Source organism: Heliconius melpomene, chromosome 20 (assembly GCF_056956725.1).
Source record: "Heliconius melpomene rosina isolate 202511_hmr_F chromosome 20, ASM5695672v1, whole genome shotgun sequence".
Taxonomy (NCBI): domain Eukaryota; kingdom Metazoa; phylum Arthropoda; class Insecta; order Lepidoptera; family Nymphalidae; genus Heliconius; species Heliconius melpomene.
In genome coordinates this window covers 12,684,208-12,706,262 of record NC_140408.1, presented here as the reverse complement: position 1 = coordinate 12,706,262, position 22,055 = coordinate 12,684,208, and the positions used below count along the sequence as shown (strand labels likewise).

The window sequence follows — 22,055 nt, the reverse complement described above, 5'->3', positions numbered from 1 at the left end:
GCAATTTAATAAATCTATTGAGTACTATAACTCTTACGGCAAGAATACAATAAATCTAATATAAGATCATGTAAACCCAAAATGAATGAATAGATAAATTAATTTGAATTAAATTGCTTTTAAAAGTAATCATATTTTTTTGGATTCCATACCCGTAAAAAAACTGATCCTTTATAAAATCTTTGCTAAATAAGTATATACATCAAGTCGACATATCAAGTTCAACTCGCAACCGTTTTTCCAATTACTAATCTAATAAAACTAAATACATCTCATAACAACACGTCTCTAAAGTAATCTCTGTCCACAGCATCCCTCTAACATCTCAACGCGCGTGCGCGTCTCAGATCGACACCCAATGGCGTTCGCTAACCAGAAATAATGTGACACTCCGATAGCTTATAATGACAATGTAGTTTATATTATTTCTTTTATTTCTGTTACTTCACGCTGTATCCCGCATATAGCAGGGTAAGTAGAGGGAAGTAAGTGTTAAGACCCTCCGTTTCCCGCTTTCTGCCGAATAGCCAATGCTTTCAGAATTCGGTGGAAAGTGGGGAACGGAGTGTCTTAACACTTGGTTCTCTCTACTTACCCCGCTGTGTGCAGTATACAGCGTGAAGCTGATTTGATCGTTACGCCTAGACACATTTAGGAATTCTCTACCAGCGTTAAGCGCCGTTTTCTATCCAACTATATTACCAAAACCATGAGTCTAAACATTTTATTCAGTGTGCATCGAACTCACTACCATCGCATTGCGCATATTTTAAATTTGCGCCACGACAGCTTCTCAAATAGTCTTGCGAACTAGAAAAAACTAAAAAAGAACTTTGATTAGCTATTCAATTGTCTTTTCTTTATAAAGAGCTTTTGAGGCATTGTTGAAGAATGTCTCGAGTTTTTCTTTTTTTTTGTTATATTGCTCTCAGTAGGTAAGTTAGAAATATATTTGGATTTTTTATAAAAAAAACAAAGTGTATTGCATATTTAGTTATTTTATAATTAGTTATTTAAATTTAAATAAAATGAGCCTCCAGGATTCGACGGAATGTGGGGAAAGGAGTGTCTCAACTCTCAATATTAAGTTCCCTCTGCCTACACTGCTATATGCGGGATAAAGCGTGAAGCTGTTAAAAGTAAAGTTATTGTTTTATTATTATTAATTTATTAAATTTTTTTTTTATACGCTTGTCAGTGAAGAAAATTAAGTCAGTATAGAAACCGTTATTAGCTGCTTTTGTTGAATTAATCTGTGGCTCTACCTAGCGGAAATGCCGCCTTAGCTGATAGTTGCTTATTTTAAGACTCGTAAAACTTGTCAATTTAAATCATAAATAATTGATAATTGATTTTCACTGAAAAAAGGTGAAGGAAACGTATAAGCATTCATTATATTATTTGAATAATTTTAAATGTACTAACATATTTATTCTCTTACATGTGACAGTTATATTTATTAATAACATTATATCAAACAACTTAGAAACAAAATCATGTATAATTTAATTGCACATGACATTTTTATTTTGATAGCGCAACAAAAAACATGATTAAATTATGACAAATATTAAAAACGAACTTGTTGTTATAAATCATAAAAAAAATAACTATTTTCTTTCAAGTCCTAAAAAACGTACTTAAAAAAAATCGATTTCGAAAACGAAGACACGATAAAACGTCGACACTTTCACAGCAAATTCAAAGGAAAAATATTGCCGGCATCAATTTCAATACAAACAGTAATAAATTGGCATCTCTCGGCGCACACGACTAGTTTATTAATAGAGAACATATTTTGTAAATCTCGACTTAAGAATCACCCCTCGGCTGAATTCAGTGTTGCGTTTGCCGCGGCGGGCGGCGCGCGGGAAAATTAAAAAAAAAAGAACATCTGTCATAGAAATAACTGTCAAAAAAGCGCGGCAAAAACTTTTTTATCATACAATACGATAATTATTATATATTAATTTATTAAATAGTAGATAGGTGTAACAATGAGTTTTAGTGTGTATAATAGTGAGTGTTGTGAGAAAGAGACAAAGAATGGGCAAACGGTTGAGTTGAAAGAGGACGAACATATACAGCACGTGTTGGGCCCGAGTAGGCGGTGTCTTGCGTGGGCATGTAAAGCTTGTAAAAGAAAAACAGCAGCAGTGGATAGAAGAAAAGCGGCGACTTTGCGCGAGAGACGGCGATTACGAAAAGTATGTTTTACTACTAATATTATACTCTAAATAATTTAGATTAAACTTTAAAGTAATATATCTGTATTGTAATACCTACAGTGGGTAAAAAAAGTATTTGCACACCCTAAATTTTTGATGTTACATCTACAAACAAACAGAATGCTTTTAGTTAATTATTGTATTTAATAGCTTAATCTATATATATTTCAAATTGGTTAATAAAATTTCTCAGAAAATAGAAATTAGAAAATGAGACGGTATAAACACATATTTTAAAGTCAAATAAGTATTTGCACACCAACCGGCTTGTACGTATTTTATAAAAAAAATCAATAATAAATGAAAGAAACACTTAATATTTTGTGTGCATTCCATTAGCATCAATGATGGCTTACCATCTCCCTGGCATCGATTCCAAAAATTTGGACGTTGTTTAAATCGAGATTTGAGCCCATTTCTCCACCAAAGCACGCTTCAAATAATTTTTATTTAAAAATTTCATTTTCCTTAAATTTGAATCCAGCAGATGCCATGAATTTTCAATTGGGTGGATATCTCGCGTTTATGGCGGAGTTTTCAGCATTCTACGGACATTGTACATCACCCATTCCTTTGGTTTTCATAGCTGTATGCTTAGGATCATTGTCCTACTGAAAGTAGTATGTCTCACTTACGCCTAATTTCGATGCGCTGCAAGATAAAATATCGCGCAACACTTTACCGTAATCTACTGCTTTCATTATTCCTTCAAGAAAAGCCAAGTTTTCCACACCATTTGCTGTCATGCAGCCTCAAACCATCACAAGACCACCGCCGTGTTTGACTGTACTATGCGCATGTTTCGCCTGCAGTTCAGTATTTGGCTTGCGCCACACAAATGTGTGTCTGTCCGTTCCAAAAAGATAAAATTTGCTTTCGTCAGAAAAAAATAAAATTGTTCCAAAATTCTAAAGGGGTATTTACGTATTCTTTCGCGAAAGTTAGTCTTTTTGTTATATTGGCCTCACTTATGAAATAATTTTTCTTCGAAGACCAACGATACCCAGTACGTTTCTTACAGTTTGGGCACAGACAACCTTACCTGATCTTGACCCGATATCATTTGATAAGCTTTGAGCGCTTGTAAATGGTTTATTTTGTACCAATTTTACAATTTGTTCTTTTTTACTGAGCTTCTTCGGAAGAAGGGACCTTGCCTTATTTTCAACACTATCCATTTCTACACAGAGTAATTTAACTTTAATTTTCACCCGATTTGGCGATAACTTCAACCTTCATTACGGAGTAAAATAATTTCTTCACGCGTCGATAACGACAGATCAAATTCTTTCGGTATGTCGGCTTCAAGATTTTTTCTGAACACTAAACAAATGTCTCGTTATTAGAATACGTTTCCCGATGTTCACATGTATACAAACGATGTTCACATTTTACCTAAAGTGACCAAATGTCGCGGGAATAATATTGTATCAAGAGAATGGTTGGTGTGCAAATACTTATTTGACTTTAAGAAAAGGTATTTTTACCATCTCATTTATTTACTTCTATTTTCTAAGAATTTTTAATAATCAATTCTAAATATATATAGATTAAGCTATTAAATACAATAATTAACTGAAATAATTCTATGTTTTTCTAGGTGTAACTTCAAAAAAATTAGGTGTGCAAATACTTTTTTTACCCACTGTACATTAGGATTAAAAAAAATTACGTGATATTATAAAAATATATATAAAATAGTCTATACTCTTATCTGAATACATTTGCTATAAATGTAACAATAATAAAATAAACTGTATAGTGTATACACTATTGTGGGTTCGAACGTTAATTAGAAGGTGGAAAGCTTATACTTAAATTATTTTTCTTTGCCTTTAAGTAAATAATTCCAATTTAAATTAAAAATATACTTTTGTTTTTAACTTTTACCAGATTAGATTTTAAAACTGAAGACCTTAAAATTCGAATCGAAACGGTTCAAATTAAAAAAATATTCTTAATTCTTTTTTAAAGAAAGCTACAGTGCGGCGTAACCCATTGCACATGTGTAAGGTAACTCCCGTACTTAGAATACATCACATAATTTCTCCTCAGCGGAGATCAAACTTACAACCATCGAACAGTCATTAGTGTATGAATATTATAGACTAGACTTTAGAATATTATAAAATAATTCATATCATCATATTAATATTAAAAATGTGAATGGAAGTTTATTTGTTACGCTTTCACGCCAAACCTATTCAACTGATTATCATAACACTATTCTTTGAGATATAAGAATAGGGTTGTTTTTTTTTATTAACAAACACATTTTAGAAAAATATTAACCCTTTGGTTATAATATTAAAATTAGTTTAAGCAAGCGAAGCAAATAAAAGAAGAATATTTTATGTTTATATGTAAGCTTTTCGGCAAGTTTTAGTCATATGGAGATGTTCTTATTTTTTATTTTAATCAGGCGTATTCCAATTTAGTTGTTTATTCTTCTTATTTCTTTATATTATATATATATATATATATATATGTTACTTGACATTGCTACCGAACATAGCTACATAAGAAGCTCTCATGAAAGCTTTTCACGATGGAATAGCGTTTGCGTTTTTCATTAACTGCAAAGAAATGCAAGCAGATACTTCCGCGCTATGTACGACACAGCCAGAGTTGGGTAGACTGAAGTGAGTATGGGTAAATCCCAAATTAAAATTTATTTCAATATTTTAAATTGGAATTTTGAGTTAACCCAAATTTATTGGGTAATACTAAATATATCCGTGTAACCTTAGGTTTACTCCATCGTCCAGCATTATCCCCGTAACATATACGAGTATATAGGAGAAAGTGGTAAAAATCACGTTATCCAGTGAAACTTTTTTTAAAACGGAACATTAATATGACATTCTCACGTTTTGAAACTGAACGGAATGTTTTAACACCAGCTCTCTGCCTACCTCGTTATATGCTGGATACGCAAAGCACCTTTAGCTTCTGTTGTGTTACACGGGTTCGTGGGCAAAAGTGATCCCTTACCATAGAGTGACTGTCGCTTGCGTTGTTTATTTTGTAGGAAAATGCGTGATTAATCTAAATAACTTAAACAAAATTCGAACCTACACTATCCACAATAAAACCGCAAGTCTCGACAAAATTCCAACAACAAATCAAAAATAAAAACAGAAATAAACAAAATGTGAGTATCTTCGTATCAAAGTTATATTTAGTTTTGTAAATACGTTGTCGCATACATCCCGGGATTATGGGATATCTAAATTCCGGAACACGACTTATCCCGCGCACAAAGGATTAGTGATGTCAATTGAAATAGAATTGGAAATTTGTGTTCCGTAGATTATTTAAAATAGCATTTGTGGCTAAAGATAGATTATCAATAACTCAAGACGAGATGGTCGTGGGTTTGATTCCAACTCACGGGAATCGATATATTTGGGCGATTTAAGTGGAAAGTGGATAGCGGAGTGTCTTAACACTGACTTCCCTGTATACTATTTTATGCAGAATAATATGCGGAATACTGATTTTTAGTGACATATCACTACAATAATTAATGTAAGATAAAGTGCGGGTGAACCTAGTGTTTTCTCATTAACTTTATGCCAACATTGCTATGTCTGGAACGAAAGAAAAGAGAAAGCCTTTTAATATATTTTCATGCTTTTCATGGTGGCCACTGGCATATTTGAACGAACGAACGAACATACGAAACGATAGAGCGAGATTTTTTATAAAGATAGGTTAGCTTTCTTTCACGATTTATTTCGCATATACCAGGAGACACATAGGGAATCTAGTGTTGCCAGAGCAAAAAATAATTCATTTCCAATTAAAAAACGAATCCACAACCGTCGCGTTTACGGTCACACGCTTAACCACTGCGCCACGACAGCCTTATTTATTTTATACTATGTAAATTTGAAAATATTTTACATTCGAACCCGCTTCCCTGAAATACAAAACAGCTTAGCTTTAAACATAGACATAGGTACATATAATTTGACGTGACAGAGTGTCGTGACAGGCGTCGTTTAGACGCTAATGGCTGTGACACTCTCAAAGTGGACGATTAATGAAAATGTAGTGTTGTAGTTAACATTTAGAATGGCACTCATTGTTTTGAATGATGTAGTGGGTTCGATAAAACAAATTGTTTTTTTTAGCTCTACGTAATACATATATCCTATGTTTGTTAAGGTAGATACAGTGGGAACGTAGTGACTAATTTCTAGTAATTGCATATTGTGGCAAAACTCAACGCCGCATTTCTACTTCCCAGAACCACTGATATATCTAAATAGTATTATTATAATCAGTAGTTTCTAGTCTCGTAGCCTGTAAACGGGACTGTTATGGGTTTGAATAACACTAAGGGAAACGCCGTCTCCTGCACACAGGAGCCAGCAGAGGGAACCTGCGCCACGGCTGGAAACCAAGTCGGGATATCACAAGTAGGGATGGACCGGCAACAAACTCATCAGTGGCTCTTTTTAATACTTAAGTTGAAAATTTTATTGTTTAATACATACAGTTATCCTGTATAGCTCGATCAATGGATCAACGGTGGTCTATGGGTAGAGGACCTCAGTAACTATCCGTTTCAACCCCATGTTTGTTCAGCGATTTTCACGGGTTCACCAGATATTTAGGATTTTGTGATTTTATGAAAAACTCCGATTATTGAAGGAAATTGGAAAATACAGACCGACTGTTGGGTCTGTGCTCGTCATTTTTTCCTCTTCAATATATCTCAATAGTAGAACTGTTGAATTGTACAATAATTTAAAACTATCAATCTATAAATCTTGGAAATATGTAACATCAAAATACAAATAAATAACGAAAACTTTCGGGGCTGTAGCGAAAAAAAATACTTTTGACTTTTTTCCAAAAGTAATTTTAAGAACTACTAAATCATGAAACAGTGAATAATTGCTATACTCATTTCTCATTATAAGAATTGACTACCCTTAAATCGACTTCTTCAAGTGTTTACTTGTGTTTCTTCAAAGTTATCACCAGTCAACTATAGTCCAACAAATATTTTGATATTGTAAAACTTACCTAGGCCGTGAATTATCTAATGCATTTATATGGTGGTTAATACTAACTTTCAGATGTAGAAAAATATTTCATATTTTTTTTACTGTCCATCTTAAAAACTACTAACGCTTATAAAAAAATATTCTTTAATAATTAAATTTAGATAGCGTAACCTAATGATATTAAAATATACTTGTATATATTTATATCACGCGTCACTATCATATTCAAATATCAAACCTAGAGTTGAGACAATCAGTTGCTCAACCACCGCCCTATTCCCAAATGGCGGAACTTAACGCCGAAATACTTTATACGCTTCTTTCTGACATATATAACAAAAAAACGTCAATACATTACAAAAGACCCTTTTAAACATTCTATTCTATTCTACAAAGATATAACATAAATATCAAACGTATACTACCCTATAATTAGTTCGCGTCGTTCCCTCGAGAGTACGAGCGTAAAGTCTAAAACGTGTCTAATGCGGTTTCGTCATTAGATAGACGACATTTTAAATGTAAATTTAAAAATACACCATAGTGGTACAGTGGATGTGTCATATTGTGAGTTCAAATTCGATGGAAATAAAATTTGTTATATTTTTAAATGTTGTTTCATATACAATAATAGGAAAAGAGAAAGCCTTTTTATATATTTTTCATGCTTTTCATGGTGGCCACTGAATAACGAAATAGAGCGTGATTTTTTATAAAGATAGGTTAGTTTTCTTTCACGATTTATTCCGCATATAACAGGAAAGACATAGGGAAACTATAAACTATATCTACTAGCATTATAAAGCTGAACTGATTGTTTAATTGAATGCGCTAATATCAGGAACTATTTCTTAGCGTTAACTTTTTGTATTGGATAGTCCATTCGATAAAGACTATAGGCTATATTATATTACCTTATCGATAGGCAGCGGTAGCGGGTTGCTTCACGCGATCAAAGTTATCTCCAGTATATTTACATGAAACATTTAATGAGCGATCCTAAGGACTAAAACAATAAATTAAACTCAAAATCGCACCCGTCCTGGCGCAGTAACACAAAGTCTGATTATAAGCGCGACGATTGTGGGTTCGATGCCTACTCGGGTGAATAAATTATTTCCTCCCTCTGACAACAAGATAAGGCACAGCGACCAGCGTAGTTTCACCATTCAACACGCTACGAGTATGTGTCGACAATTGAACGATGTGTGTTGAAAGGAGGTTCCCTCTGCCTATCCTGCTATATACAGGTTGCTATGAAAACATCGAACCTACGACTCCATCCACTCTCATCCAAACCCCCACATATACCTAGTCGAAGCAATAAATATAACATATAACGTGACATTTAATAGAAGTCAACCAATATACCCAAGGATATACGGTCGGACATCTTGATTTCACATAAAAACTAATTTATACGTGGGCCGCTCTAACAATTTATATTTATTTTTATTTTAAAACGCTTATACCGTTTTGTAAACGACACTAAATATTATGATTGCTTATCGTAAATCTGTCGTATGGGGCGATATTGTTACTTTTATGTTTTTACTTTAAAATGGTGGTTGATGTTTGGAGAAAGAAATGGACCTAAGTTCGAATCTTGGTTCGTAATTTCAATGTTCTTTATTATGAATGAGCTTTTATTTGCTTACGTCGCCTGTGGTCAAAAGGAAATAGCTCAGTGTTCTATATGTAGGTATGTCTCAAGATATATTCTAAGTAATATAGTAACTGACACCAGATACAGTTTAGCGTGCGGAATTCAACAAGGACATGTCTAAATGTGATAATCAAGTAACAGTGAAACGTCAAGTCTTGATGTACCAGTAAAGAAGAAGTTTAGAATGCCATAGTAAGGCAGCAGGAGCAGATGGAGTTACAGTTGAGATGGCCACACGTTGGCCACGCTTCTTGGACTTGTTCTGGTTTTTGTGCAATTTATGCTGGTACATAGAGAAAGGTCACATCTACCGTCCGTCCCATTCGGATATCTTCTTCGCGCTGATATTTTAGTATAGAATTTACTACGCAAGGCAAGTTGCAGGCATTGGTCACCACTCGGAAAGGAGGATGTGAAAATAATGCTCTAAGCCAGAATTTGAAAGAAATTAAGAATGGACGAAGTGGAAGATCAGCGCAAAGGGTGAGATATTGTATATACATATATTTTAGAAGTATGTTTAGAAGAGATGGAGGATACGAAATGGATATGGAAACGCATATAACTGCCGATTACATAAACTTAATAAAATCTTTTTAATATTCAGTGTTTACATATATAAAAAAGTATTTAATTAATATTTACTATTCTTTACGTAGATCCGATAAAACTCTACAAAAATTAAAAAAACTGGGAACTCGGGAACTCGAAATCGGAGTGATGTAGGTACATTACTTAAATTAGGTATAATATATTGTATTCTATTTATATTGGTATTTTATATCACGAAATAAATATATAAATAGAATTCAAACTAGCAAGCTAATAACATAAAAATTATAAACCATCCGTCTGTTACTCACTTTTATAGTTGTCAAAACAATTTTTATTTGATCTCGGAATAGTGTCGCCGCAGTCAAACGTCGCGGAACTAATAGCCGCCGGCTAATTTCGTAAAATATGTACGCGTTTTTATTAAGAAATACCATCTACATTCATGTTAAATATGAAAAAATCTAGATTTTTAGTGTAGTTTCTAGTTTAAGGTCGTCATGGTGCAGTAGTATTCCTATCACTGAATCGTTTGTTCTGTGAGTTCGATTTCCACTTAGGAGAATGATTATATTTAAATTATTTCTATTTCCCCGCTCTTGAAGATGAAGCGTGGTGTTCAGTTGCTCCTTTCAATAAAGACGCAATGTCTCGAATATTTGGTAGAAAGGTCGCTGAGTAATTGTGTGAAAAACGTAGATGAGTAGATATTAATACGATCTGTATTTTTTGTAAAACATGAAAAAAAACACAAGACGACCACTATAAGCGATGGTTGTGGGGTCGATTTCTACTCGGGAAATGATTAAATTCAAATATTTTTATTGTCGTGTTGAATGCGTGTTGAGTGACGGAACTCAACGCGGCACCGTTATCAAAAGGAGAATGTGAAAATAAACTCCCCCGAGTGGAGATCGAACCCGTCACGTCACCACGACGGCCTCAGTCATCCAGATTTAAAATGCTACATCCGTACCAACTCTGATCGTGGCTAAGTTATTTATTATGTTATCCTACAGACAAAATTATACCAGTTGCAATCCTAATAAATAATCTGAATCGTTAAAATTTAAATTCAAAGATTTATGTTATAACAGAATTGATTTAAATGGTTCAAAAATAACAAAGCATTATATCTTTTACTGGTATTATAATTATGAAAGTTTGTAAGAATGGCTTTTGTTCCACATTCACTTAAAATCTACAGAACAGATTTAGATAAACTTTTTAATGAAGCTAGTAATATAGCTTGTATATCAGAATTTAACACAGGCTGTTCGATTTATCAGAGTAAAAAGGAACGGAACAAAATAGAAATGGAGAAAAATATGAGACCAAGCAACTTTACAGACCTTAACTACCAAGGTTTTGATTAAGGAAACTACTATAGATAAGGATCGTCGCACTACAGCATTCAAAAAGCAGTTTAAATGATAAAACTTCAGCATTTCTGGAGGGGGAGAGGAGAAGGATAAGAGAGTGGTGTCGCGACGGAAAATCAGTAAACTGAAACATTGTCACTCAAATCTGAACAAGTTTTTGCGATCCACGTCATTTCTTCTTCGTCATTTTTCTCAAAACAGCCAACGTGCATAAATCACAAGGAAAGATAAGAAAACAAATGAAAAAGTTAGAATTAAAAGATAAGTTAGATACTACGGTGTCAAACGTTAGATGTAATTCTAGGTGCGTTTGTTTTAACCAAACTTTTGCATATTTAGGTTTTTCTATAAGTGTTTATAAAGAAGTATTTTTGGTTGTTTATTTTACATTGTAGAATTTGTTATCATTTATTGATAATGATTTTCGAAACAGTATTTTCTTTTTTTAGTAAAAACCTTAAGTGTCCGCCATTTGGTGACGTTTATATTTTTTAAATAAAGATTGTGAACTGTTTCTACCCTAATATTTTTTAAGCACTTTTAGAAGGGCGAGTTACGTTGTTAGTATTTGTGATTTGGGATTGGGTCCCAAACCCACAGTCGTCACATTTACTTTCAATTTGTCATTCATTATATTTTGTTAAATTTCTTTTTGCCACACACAGGCAAAAAGATTGGGCTCTAATAATTTAGACGTATCTGTGTGTTTGTCTGTGGTATTATAGCTCGTAAAAGAATTTTTTTTTTTTATTTTAGGTAAACGCAGCATTCGAAGAGCTTAGAATAAGAGCACGCGCGGGTAGTGGGCGGCTACCAAAGTTAGAAATTCTCCGAGCCGCTATACAGCATATAGAAAGGTTGCAAGCTGCACTGAGAGCTGCTGCCGCTGTAAGTCTTTAATACCCTTTTTTAGCCTCACACTGTATCCCGCATATAGCAGGGTAGCCAGAGTGTTTCATGTCCACTTTCAATCTCAATTTTCGTTCCCTCGGAATCAAACCCACCCTCGCGTATAAAGATACTGCTACTGCACCACGACAGATACCTTACCAGACATAAATTTTAATAAAAATAGCTAAATAGTTCCAAAAAAAATATTCCACTTAAGCATTATTTAAAACATCATTCCACAGGAATCTATCTCAAAACCACCTCAATACATAACAACTCCATCCCTAAAAGCATATTCGAGCAATATAAAGCATATTCATCCTAACTCCTAAGCCGTATATAATTTGTCAACCGTCGTATAAATAGATCTCGTCCAACTAAAACGCATGTCGCGATGTTAAATCCTCATTAATTCACGTCCATATAATTTATTAGAACGAGAAATAGAATACTAAGAATCTATATTATATTAGGTGTACTAGCTACACAGTTGCGGCTTCGCCCGCTACAACTTTTTGTTGTTTTATAATCACAATATATTTACAAAATGTAGCCTATGTGTTATTCTGATGTTAAGCAGGTTAGGCAGAGGGTGTTTAGACACTCCGTTACCCATTTTCTGCCGATTTTTACGAAGCATTAGGTGTTGAGTGGCGGAACTCAAAGATGGAATTTTGCTTTGGTGCTGCAAGAACGAAGTAATGAAAATATTTATAAATAATAATTCATCCCCCGAGTGGAAATCGAACCCACAACTTTTGCGTCTACAGTCAGACACCACGGCATCACGAAGGCGTTAAAAATATTAATCATAAACTAACTTTCATTAATTATAACTAAGTTTAAGTTTAATACGATACATAAAAAACAAGTACATGCTAATAAGCTACACCTATAATGGGCCAAAGGACATGAAATGGATCAACAAACAGACAAACAAAACTAAGTTTATTTCTATCATTCCTCACTGGAAGGCAGCGAGCGTGACGGACACGCGGACAGGAACGCTGCTCTATCTATATAATATATTTATATGTAGTTATAGACATTTATCTATGTCTAATTTGTTAAATAAAATATTGATTTAGAAATAATTTTCTATAGATATCTTAAGTATGAATAAGGTTAAATAATTGTTTTTTTTTTGAATGCATATTTGCAAATAATAATTTTCATAGAGGCCAGTCATGGTGCTGGGGCACAAGCTTAAACGCAACGGGTTGTGAGTTCGATTCCCGCTCGAATAATTGAAATATTTTATTACTTCTTCGCTCTGGTGTCGAACAGAAGTGCTGCGTTGAATTCCGCCACTCAACACGCGATGCTTCCAGAAATCGGCAAAAAATAGGAAACAGAGTGTATTAACACTAAGTACCCTGCTATATGCGGGATACAGCGTGAAGCTGATTGATTAAAAAATACAAATTTTGTTTAAAATATTAATTACTAAAATTTCTTCGACAGTTAGAGTCTGACACCTGTAAAAGTTACGTAGAGCCGACCTCGAAGTCATCTGACACTAAGGAAATAAAAATGGAGAGAGAAAAGCCTTTTCTTAACGGTGAGTATTATTTTTAGTGGCGAACAGTTTTTAGTGGCACTACATATGGGATTCAGTGTGAAGCTAAAAAAATATAGTGACAAAATTAACTTTAACATAAAGTATAAAAATATAAAAAACATCCATAAATAATGGAAATCCTAAGCAGGGTTTTACTCGTGCCTCGTGAAATATTGCACAATTTATTATGAAAAAGGAAAATCATTTGGAAACTTACTTAAAAATATATTTCACATCAGGAAGTACTCATCCTGTAGTGGGTATAGACAAGTAAGAGAAATTTATATAACAACAACTAACCTGAAAGACATTGTGAGTTTGTTGGCAAAACTTAACACTGACTTGTTTCAACCGGATCGAGAAAACATACATATTTTAAATAATATAAATATAATATTCAGAAAATAGTCATGGAATCCACAAAGTGCCTACTGAGTTAAGGGTTGTTGCATATTAAAAAAATAAAAAATCTCTGCCTCAACTCTGAGATCGATCTTGAGATGAATAATCTAGATAATAGATGAAAAATATTATAATGTTCATTTCCCCGATTGCGAATCGAACTGACAATAATGACGTTTACAGACACTGTTCTACTGTGCCACCATGATGAAATATCTCTATGCTTACAATAAGTGCAGTTTCGATTTTCTTAAATTTACAGGGGATTCAAGTACGAGTGGTCTTAATAGTTTAGCGCGACTTCGCTGTATCGTCCAAGCTTTGGCGAAGGATACCTAAAATAGGCAAATATTATATAAATTAGTTGTAAATATAAGTTATATTGTAATTGTAATTTTGGTGCTCAAACTAAATAAATATTTATTTTAATTTATTTGGTTTTTATTTTGAAATACGATATGTATTTTTCTATTATTTATATTTTTCTTAATTTTCTAAGTAAATATTGTCATATCTATTGTAAAACCAGGGCTATTGGTGACGAGATGACGACGGACGGCTAAGGTTCCCCTCAGTAAACTACTTATAATTATAATGTTTCATCGATCTGATAAAATAAAATATAATGTGACCATACAATACGTTAAATTAAACAACGAATTCACCACGAAAAAAGATGGAGCATGAATAAACAAAAGTAGTATAAATAAAGTCTACGTGGTTCAAGGAGTATGCCCTCCATTATCTTCATTTTGTGTTAATTCGCTTTACAAGAACTGCACCTACTGTAATTAACTGCACAAGCACTTTTATGTTCACTAACTATAGAAGTCTTCCATGTGACTGGCAGACGCACAGCCGGACCTACGCGGCAAGGACGCTGAAATAAGGTAGGCCTGTTATCTTTGGGGGGGTGTATGGTATCACTAAATGGATATTTCTCTATATTCCTATAGAATATGGCAAAGACTGCATTCAACGTTTTACCACAAGACAACGACGGCCTTTTAACAAACTTCCTGTCTTAAAAACAAATAATCATACAGTATTTGAACTCACTACCGCCAAATTAAAATGACATATAAATCAATAATAAACGCATGAATGATAAATCAGAATGGATGCGCGTACGCAGTGGGCGTGTCTTGGCACTTGAGGGAATGCTTGGAACGCCCTCGCTCCTACCCCATACTCAATGTACGTTTATTTATACATTCTAATATTGTAGATTTATTTGTTTTTAATTTTTTTTATTGAGTCAATATAAGTCATTGGAATAGTACCTGAATGGAAGCGCGACGGTTGTGGGTTCGATATCATCTCAAGTCAAGCTATTACATAGCAGAAAACATTTCAGAAATGCACGTGAATTGATATAATCAGTTTTTAGATATGGTATGGACTTATGGATACAGCTTAGAAAAACTTGACTTTAAATCGTCGATCGTCGAAAGGGCCCCACATAGCTGCGTAGGCAGAGCCCACAACCTATCGTGTTTACAGTCGTAGTCTTGTGACCCTACGCCACGACTGGTCTATATATAAACTTTTTTAGTCATAAGAAATAAAGTTAATAATAAATATAAAATATCCAAGTTTCCTCCTACAAGGCGTGTCACGATTTCGTTAATACATCAAACTGGATATAATATTTGGCACTTACTGTGAAAGAGGCGGGATTTAATAAATTATATTATATTTTATTAATAATATTAAACATAAATAATAAATATAGACGTCTTGGTCGTCATTATGGTAAAGTGGAAGTGTCAGTGTGTATTCGTGATAGTGATGGGTTCGATAGACACTTTTGAAAAATGATTTTATATACAGGTTGTTCACTCATCAAATAATTAATATAGTTAATATTTTAGAGAATCAGTAATAATAACTTTAGAAATATCACACCAAAAATTTACTTATTCATCTTACGTTACATTATATAAGTTTGAAACAAATAGCATGCAGGGTAAGCATAGGAAACCTGGGAACCTAGTGTTTCGTTCAGTCCTCTCTCCACTTTCCTGTTGGATTCAAGACATCAGTGTTGATTGTAAGAACTACGCTTTGACTTGGCAGAACGGTGAATTGAAAAAATATTTCCCCCGAGTGTATCGAACCCACAATTCCACAAACAAAAACTTAATTAAATTCCATTGCAATAATAACAACATCAAAAACACAAAAATAGTTTAAAAAACGTGTAATCAATTAAAAAAATGTAACATTTTACAAAAATATATTTACATACAATTATAACTAGATCCAATATAAAAAGGGGACTTAAAACTATAACATCTATCAAATTTTATCTGAGAGAATTATTTAATTACAATTTTCTATACAAATTCTTAAAAAAATACTTAAGTTATTGGGACAGTTAAAAAAACGTTATTTGAAGTAAAATAAAAGCTTTTAAAATATAGGCCAACTCGAAAATATCATTATTAGTTCAAAATGAGAGGAAAATAAATAATTAATAGAGTAATTATTTATTAGTTTGTGTTTTCTAAGTAAAAGTATTTACTTTCGCAAATTTTGTTCTAAATTTATTGAATTTTTTTTATAAACTTGTGTTTTTTACAAATTTATGTTGATACCTAAAGTCAAAATAATATTTTTAAATTATTAATAAAATGCCGCCATAACTACTGCAGAATTAAACTATTGAAATGACTCGAATATATTTTAACTCAAATTTACTCGAGTTGAGCCTTCATAAAAAAAATAAAACAAAAAAGCTTTTGAACTGGACAAGCGTCAAGAAAACATATTTTTTTAAATAAAAAGAGTTTTGTTAATTTTTTTTTCTTTTCCTTCTATTCCATTAAAACCTTATAATTTTTTTACATATGATTTTAAAATACCATTTGACTAAAAATCTTCAATTTTTACATTTTTAGTGATTCGTAATTACAATACAATTAAAATATTTAATATGTATGTTATTATTATTATTATTATACATTATATGTAAATTCATACAATGAAACTATGACGTCCTTATAATTTTTAGAATAAAAAAAAATATAAATATGTAATCCGTATTTGAATGCGCACCTTTTGTAATTAAAAACTTTTATACAGCGATTATAATTTTTTACTAGCATTTAGTACAAGTTACAATATGTTTAAAACAATATAAAATACATTAAAATAATTAATAGTTTTAATTTACTGTCTTTAAAAAACTAAATATACATAATACTTCTTTATTTATAGTAAAAACAATTGTATACAAGAAAAACAACTGATTGAACAGATCATTTACAAAAAAAAAATATGATATTTACAAAATTTGTTTCAGCTAAGAATCAAACTGACAACCTGTATCTTTACAGTCATATATATACTTATTAATTTGACGCTCTTAATACAAGATTTTATTAATAAATAAAGAAAAATGTAGTCAAATACGTATTATAATATTGTTTTTAATACTTAAATTTTTTTGTTAATATCTATTGTGCGTTTATGGGAGGTATGAAATGAATATGTTATGAATACATATATTTTTTTGTGTTAAAATTTGAACATAAAGACTTGAACCTGTATCCCTTTGATCTATTTTCGAGACATTTGAAGTAAATAAAAGTTATTTAATTATATTTCTTATATACTGTAATTATTTATTAGTCTGCTGGTGCATGAACACAAACGGTTTTTAGTAAAAGTGGCCTAATCCACAAAACGAAATGTTTTTTCGAAAAACAATTAGTCATTATAATATGGTCATATTTGGTTGGCACCTTAAAATGTGTATTTATTTTCTTATAATTTAGTGTATGTAGATATATAAGCCTACAGTAATAAAAGGTAGCATATAAATAGTTTATCCAATGTCACAATAAAAAAATACACAATTTATTCATAAAAAACTAATGTAGATTAACCCACTTTTACTAACAAGCGAAATGATTTAAAATATTGACCGTAAGAACACTATATATTTGTGCTGTCCCGGAAATGAACTCAGTACTTACCTTTAAAATAACATTTGAGCTTGTAAAGTGCAAAGTATTAAATATTGAAATTAGATAGTTTAATAATAAAAAGATTTTTTATCACCACGCATATAGCAGAGTAGGCAGAGTGAACCTAGTGTTAAAACGCTCCGCCTACCACGTATTAAACATTGCGTTTTGATTGGCGGAATTAGCTCCAAATAAAGTTCCATTTTGGTGTACCAGAGTAGTAAAACGAAAGTAATTTAAATATGATATCCACAAACGGGCATCGAACCCACAACAACCATTGCGTGCTTTAAGTAATTTCTTTTACTATCAAGCTATATATAATATGGAATATATTTTATATTAACTCTGTCTGTAGGTTATTGTAGCAAAATTAATTATTAACACTACTTTATATTAACAATACAATTAAAAAATTAAATTAAATAAAAAAAAATACAGTACGAGTTTATATCATTTTTCTTTACATTTAATACAATAAGTACTATATATTTGTTTTTTTTTATTAATAAATAATAATTTGTTGTGATTTTTTTTTAAATAGAAAAAAAGAAATTGCTTTATGGACATATTAAGCATTGTCTATACAATTATTAATAAAGACGGAATTTATATTATAATAAATCGATGAAGAGCGTTTTTATACGAAGTATTGTGAAAAAAAAACCGCTGCGTTTTTAAAACGCTCAATTACAAAATTATTATTTAAAAATACTTCTCAGAACATTAAAAATATTTTGATTTTTTTTGGGGTGTTAGATTGGAAGACTTTTTATTAACACAATAAAAGTGTTAATTATTTTGGCATCATATTCGTTATTTTTTGCTTAGCCAAAAAATTAATTGTAAAGAAAAAAAACGCTCAAATTCTACAAAAAAATGTCCATTTTATATTAATATATTAATATAATGTTAAATATTTTAATTTAAGAAAATACACCACCCATATTATAATTATTAGTCTCAAACATGTTTTATTATTTATATCACATCTCAATGGTGTTTACACACACACATTTTTTATACATAAAAAGAACATTTATTTCCTTTTTTTACACAGATAATTAAGTTTTATACAAAATAAAGAATAATTAAAAGGCTCATCATATAAAAACGCTCCAATTCAAATATAAAATAGGCCAATAATATTATTAATATATTTGTATACTTATAACTATATGTATCGCCTAGTATCACTGTGGAAGCATCACGCGTTACTCAGTAACTCACTGGAAAAAAAAAATATAAACAATATTATTATTTTTTAGCATCACTCATAGGCAGAGGGAACCTAATGTTCCCATTAAGTTCGTTCGTTCGTTCGTTCGTTCGTCCGTTCCCTAGTTTCTGCCGAAATTTTGTTGCATTGCGAGTTTATTGGCGGAACTCAACGTCGCACATTGCCTCATTACCCCTGAGTGGGAATTGAATCCACAACTGTCGCGTTTACAGTCTCACGCTTAAGCCTCTACGCCACATGAGAAATAAATATAAAAAAGGAAATTCTCATTTTTTCCTCCAGTACTATCGATGCTGTGTTTTGGAAGGTCAACCAAGATCTCTCTGCCTCTTTTATTTATACTAAATATAATAAATATACATATATATATTTTTAAGTGAACTGAAAAGTTTATTTTCTTCATATTTCTAATTAATTGTCAAAATTTGTAGAGTAAATATAGAGTATCTAGTAAAATTTTACGCTTATAAAGAGAAATATGTGTGGCTATAAACTTTTTGCATTATTACAATATCCAGTAAAATAACTCTAAAACGACAAAAATATGTTAAAATTCTTACTTTGTAAGCTCCCGAGTAGTCAACGGGCCAGTCAATCCCGATCGGGACCTCGATCTGTTCAGCTGTGCTCTTCTTTCAGCTATGGAAAATAAAAAAAATAGCAATATTTATAATATGTGTTAAATGTGAAAGTGAACATGTCATTTATGACATTGATTGCATAGTAATATGAAATTATAAATTTAAAAATATAAGAATAAGAATTTATATATTTCTTAATAAAATCTAAAATCATCAACCAATCAGAACACAAATATATATTTTTAATTTATTTGCAAAAAATATATATAAATACATGAACAAGATGACATCAATAGCAATATTTTGGTTTTTGTAGGTAGAAGACAAGGATACATATTGAATAACTAATGCATTGAAAAAAAAAACGATGAAAAATCACACTTCTACCTATAATAACCAAATGTAACATCTAAAGCAATCTACTTTGACATTAAAAGCTATAATATCTCAAAATAGTTTTTCTATCCTAATTCTTAGGGTTATTAATCGATATCAGTAAACATGGCTATAAATCGATTTTAATATAAGATGAACTAAAACACAGACAACATCTAAAAAATTGGTTAGTTAATTATTTATTAAGAAACAACATTGAATACTAAAAAATGTATAAAAACTTGTCGATATATTTCTAATTTCGGTGACGACTTCCTTCTGTTACGATTGAGACCGCATCTTATAGACGTTGTTTCTGCATATTAAATATATATACATAATTATATATCTTTGAGCGTCGATTATCCGAACGTTGATGAAACGAACGATCTCTTATCCGAACGATTCTAATACATAAATGAACGTTGAAGATTTTAAAGCATCATAATGTTATGCATTATTTTATAGTTATAAGTCAATAAAAATAATAAAAAATAAATTAACATGTATGGGACGGTTACACCTTTAGTTACTTTTGGTTGATAAAAGGCCAATTATGAGTAGACAATAATTTTATTACTATTCTTCCCTTATTTTTTTTCAGCTTCACGATGTATCCCGCATGTAGCAGGGTAGGCAAAGCCTAGTTAGGACACTCCGTTTCCCACTTCCGCCGGATTCTGGAGGCATTGTGGGTTGAGTGGTGGAACTCAACACCGCGCATCACCTCAGCATAAAGATACTGTTCGTTTATATAAAAAAATCGATTTCTCGCACAAGCAATTACTTAGGATAATCGACGCATTTAATGTATCCTTATTTTTCTTTCGTCTATTATAATCATATAGCTTTAATTTAAAAGTGTATTCCAACAAAAGCCATAACTTAATGCATAAAAAAAGTAAAAATACTAAAAATATGAAAAGGTGCATATTTTTTTTTAAAACAGTGCCTAACACAATGTTTTACCTGCAATACGTTGTAAAATCGCTTGCACCAATGTTTGTTCGTCTTCACTATCTTCTATTAAGTGTGCGTGCGAAAATGAATCTTATGACAATACTAAAATTCCATATAAGATGTTGTATGTAGCCGGATTAGAATCGTGGTCTTTTGTTAACAAGTTTCTTTCTAGAAATATTATTTTTCAGCTTCGAGTTTTTTTACACATAAGATAGCCACATCCACCCAAATTCGAAACATTGTGTGGTGAATAACGGAACTTAACCCCGCAAGGTTTACGGTTTATTTAAAATAAAATTATCGATATTTGAACCCACATCCTCGTATGCACATCCGTGCTTTACACTACTGAGTTTTACGTTATTATCATTATTTCGAAATTACTATACAGTCTATACTTTTATTATAGTCCTCTCTATTAAGATAATGGTATATTTTTTATATGGAATTTTCGTTATTTCTAATAATTATTACTATTGAGTTGAGTTGAGAAGTTTATATAAATTATGAGTTAGTGCTTACTATATGATAGTGTGGAGTTCGATTCCTAGTGATGTAGTAACAGACATATAATGTAAAAATCAATAATATTTAAAATAAAATAGTGTATCTTTAAATAAGGAACAATATATTCAAATAAATAATTATTTACACACAGAGAACAATAAGTGTTTTTTTTTCATGAAATTATCAGATGAAATTAGTAACATTTGTTTACAGTACAGTCGACGGGCCGCCTTGAAGTTAGGCTTTCTGAAATTTCATTGGCATTGTTCACTCAGGAAGGAAATGAATAAAAGTAACTAAAATCCCAGAATCAAATCCATCCATCGAGCCATCTACAGCCAACTTTAAGGGGGTCGAACGAATCCAAAACAGTATTGTCGGTATGTGTATTTTTTTTATTTTAGAAACAATCTTAATTTAACCAATGTGGGTAAATTACCTAAAAATAAAGTCATTTTAGTTATATCTAAAATAAAACTTAATAATTCTTACCGCCAGCAACTCGGGGATTAGCTTTCTTTCTGGGCCGTTCTCTACTGAAGGCAGAACCACTTTGTAGCGCCTCCATTAAACTGTGCAAAAAATATATAAACGTTGTAATTTTATTGACACAAAGCAGGGTAGACAGATGGAGCATAGTGTTAAGACACTCCGCTTCCCATTTTCCAAATTCTGAAGGCATTGCGTTATGAGTGACGGAACGCAACGGCTC

The 22,055-nt window shown here is 31.7% G+C and overlaps 2 protein-coding genes across 7 annotated transcripts in view; one reads left to right on the top strand and one right to left on the bottom strand.

Moving 5' to 3' along the window:
- Positions 1-1,847: 1,847 nt before the first annotated feature.
- Positions 1,848-14,099, top strand: nau (myogenic-determination protein nautilus). The gene is made up of 4 exons (XM_085205140.1): positions 1,848-2,207; positions 11,606-11,737; positions 13,205-13,301; positions 13,966-14,099. The coding sequence occupies exons 1-4, from the start codon at positions 1,998-2,000 to the stop codon at positions 14,040-14,042; spliced, it is 516 nt and encodes a 171-aa protein (XP_085061266.1). The 5' UTR covers positions 1,848-1,997; the 3' UTR covers positions 14,043-14,099.
- Positions 14,100-15,891: 1,792 nt separating this feature from the next.
- Positions 15,892-22,055, bottom strand: part of dia (diaphanous related formin 1) — a 34,078-nt gene continuing 27,914 nt past the window's right edge. For 4 of the 6 annotated variants that reach the window (XM_085204785.1, XM_085204788.1, XM_085204786.1 and 1 more), the window contains 4 exons: positions 21,836-21,915; positions 20,843-20,896; positions 19,478-19,556; positions 15,892-18,906 (listed from right to left, as the gene is read on the bottom strand). In XM_085204785.1, coding sequence (XP_085060911.1) covers positions 18,885-18,906; positions 19,478-19,556; positions 20,843-20,896; positions 21,836-21,915 — 235 coding nt within the window. In that variant the 3' untranslated portion in view covers positions 15,892-18,884. The remainder of the gene's footprint in view (positions 18,907-19,477; positions 19,557-20,842; positions 20,897-21,835; positions 21,916-22,055) is intronic. The other 2 variants (XM_085204789.1, XM_085204790.1) reach the window with 1 other exon arrangement.

What these genes read in the sequence shown, in the direction of transcription:
- nau (XM_085205140.1), top strand. Translation starts at nt 1,998, where the DNA reads ATGAGTTTTAGTGTGTATAATAGTGAGTGTTGTGAGAAAGAGACAAAG. An exon ending in AGAGACGGCGATTACGAAAA is followed by an intron (nt 2,208 to 11,605) that starts GTATGTTTTACT and finishes TTTTTATTTTAG; the next exon opens with GTAAACGCAGCATTCGAAGA. An exon ending in CACTGAGAGCTGCTGCCGCT is followed by an intron (nt 11,738 to 13,204) that starts GTAAGTCTTTAA and finishes TTTCTTCGACAG; the next exon opens with TTAGAGTCTGACACCTGTAA.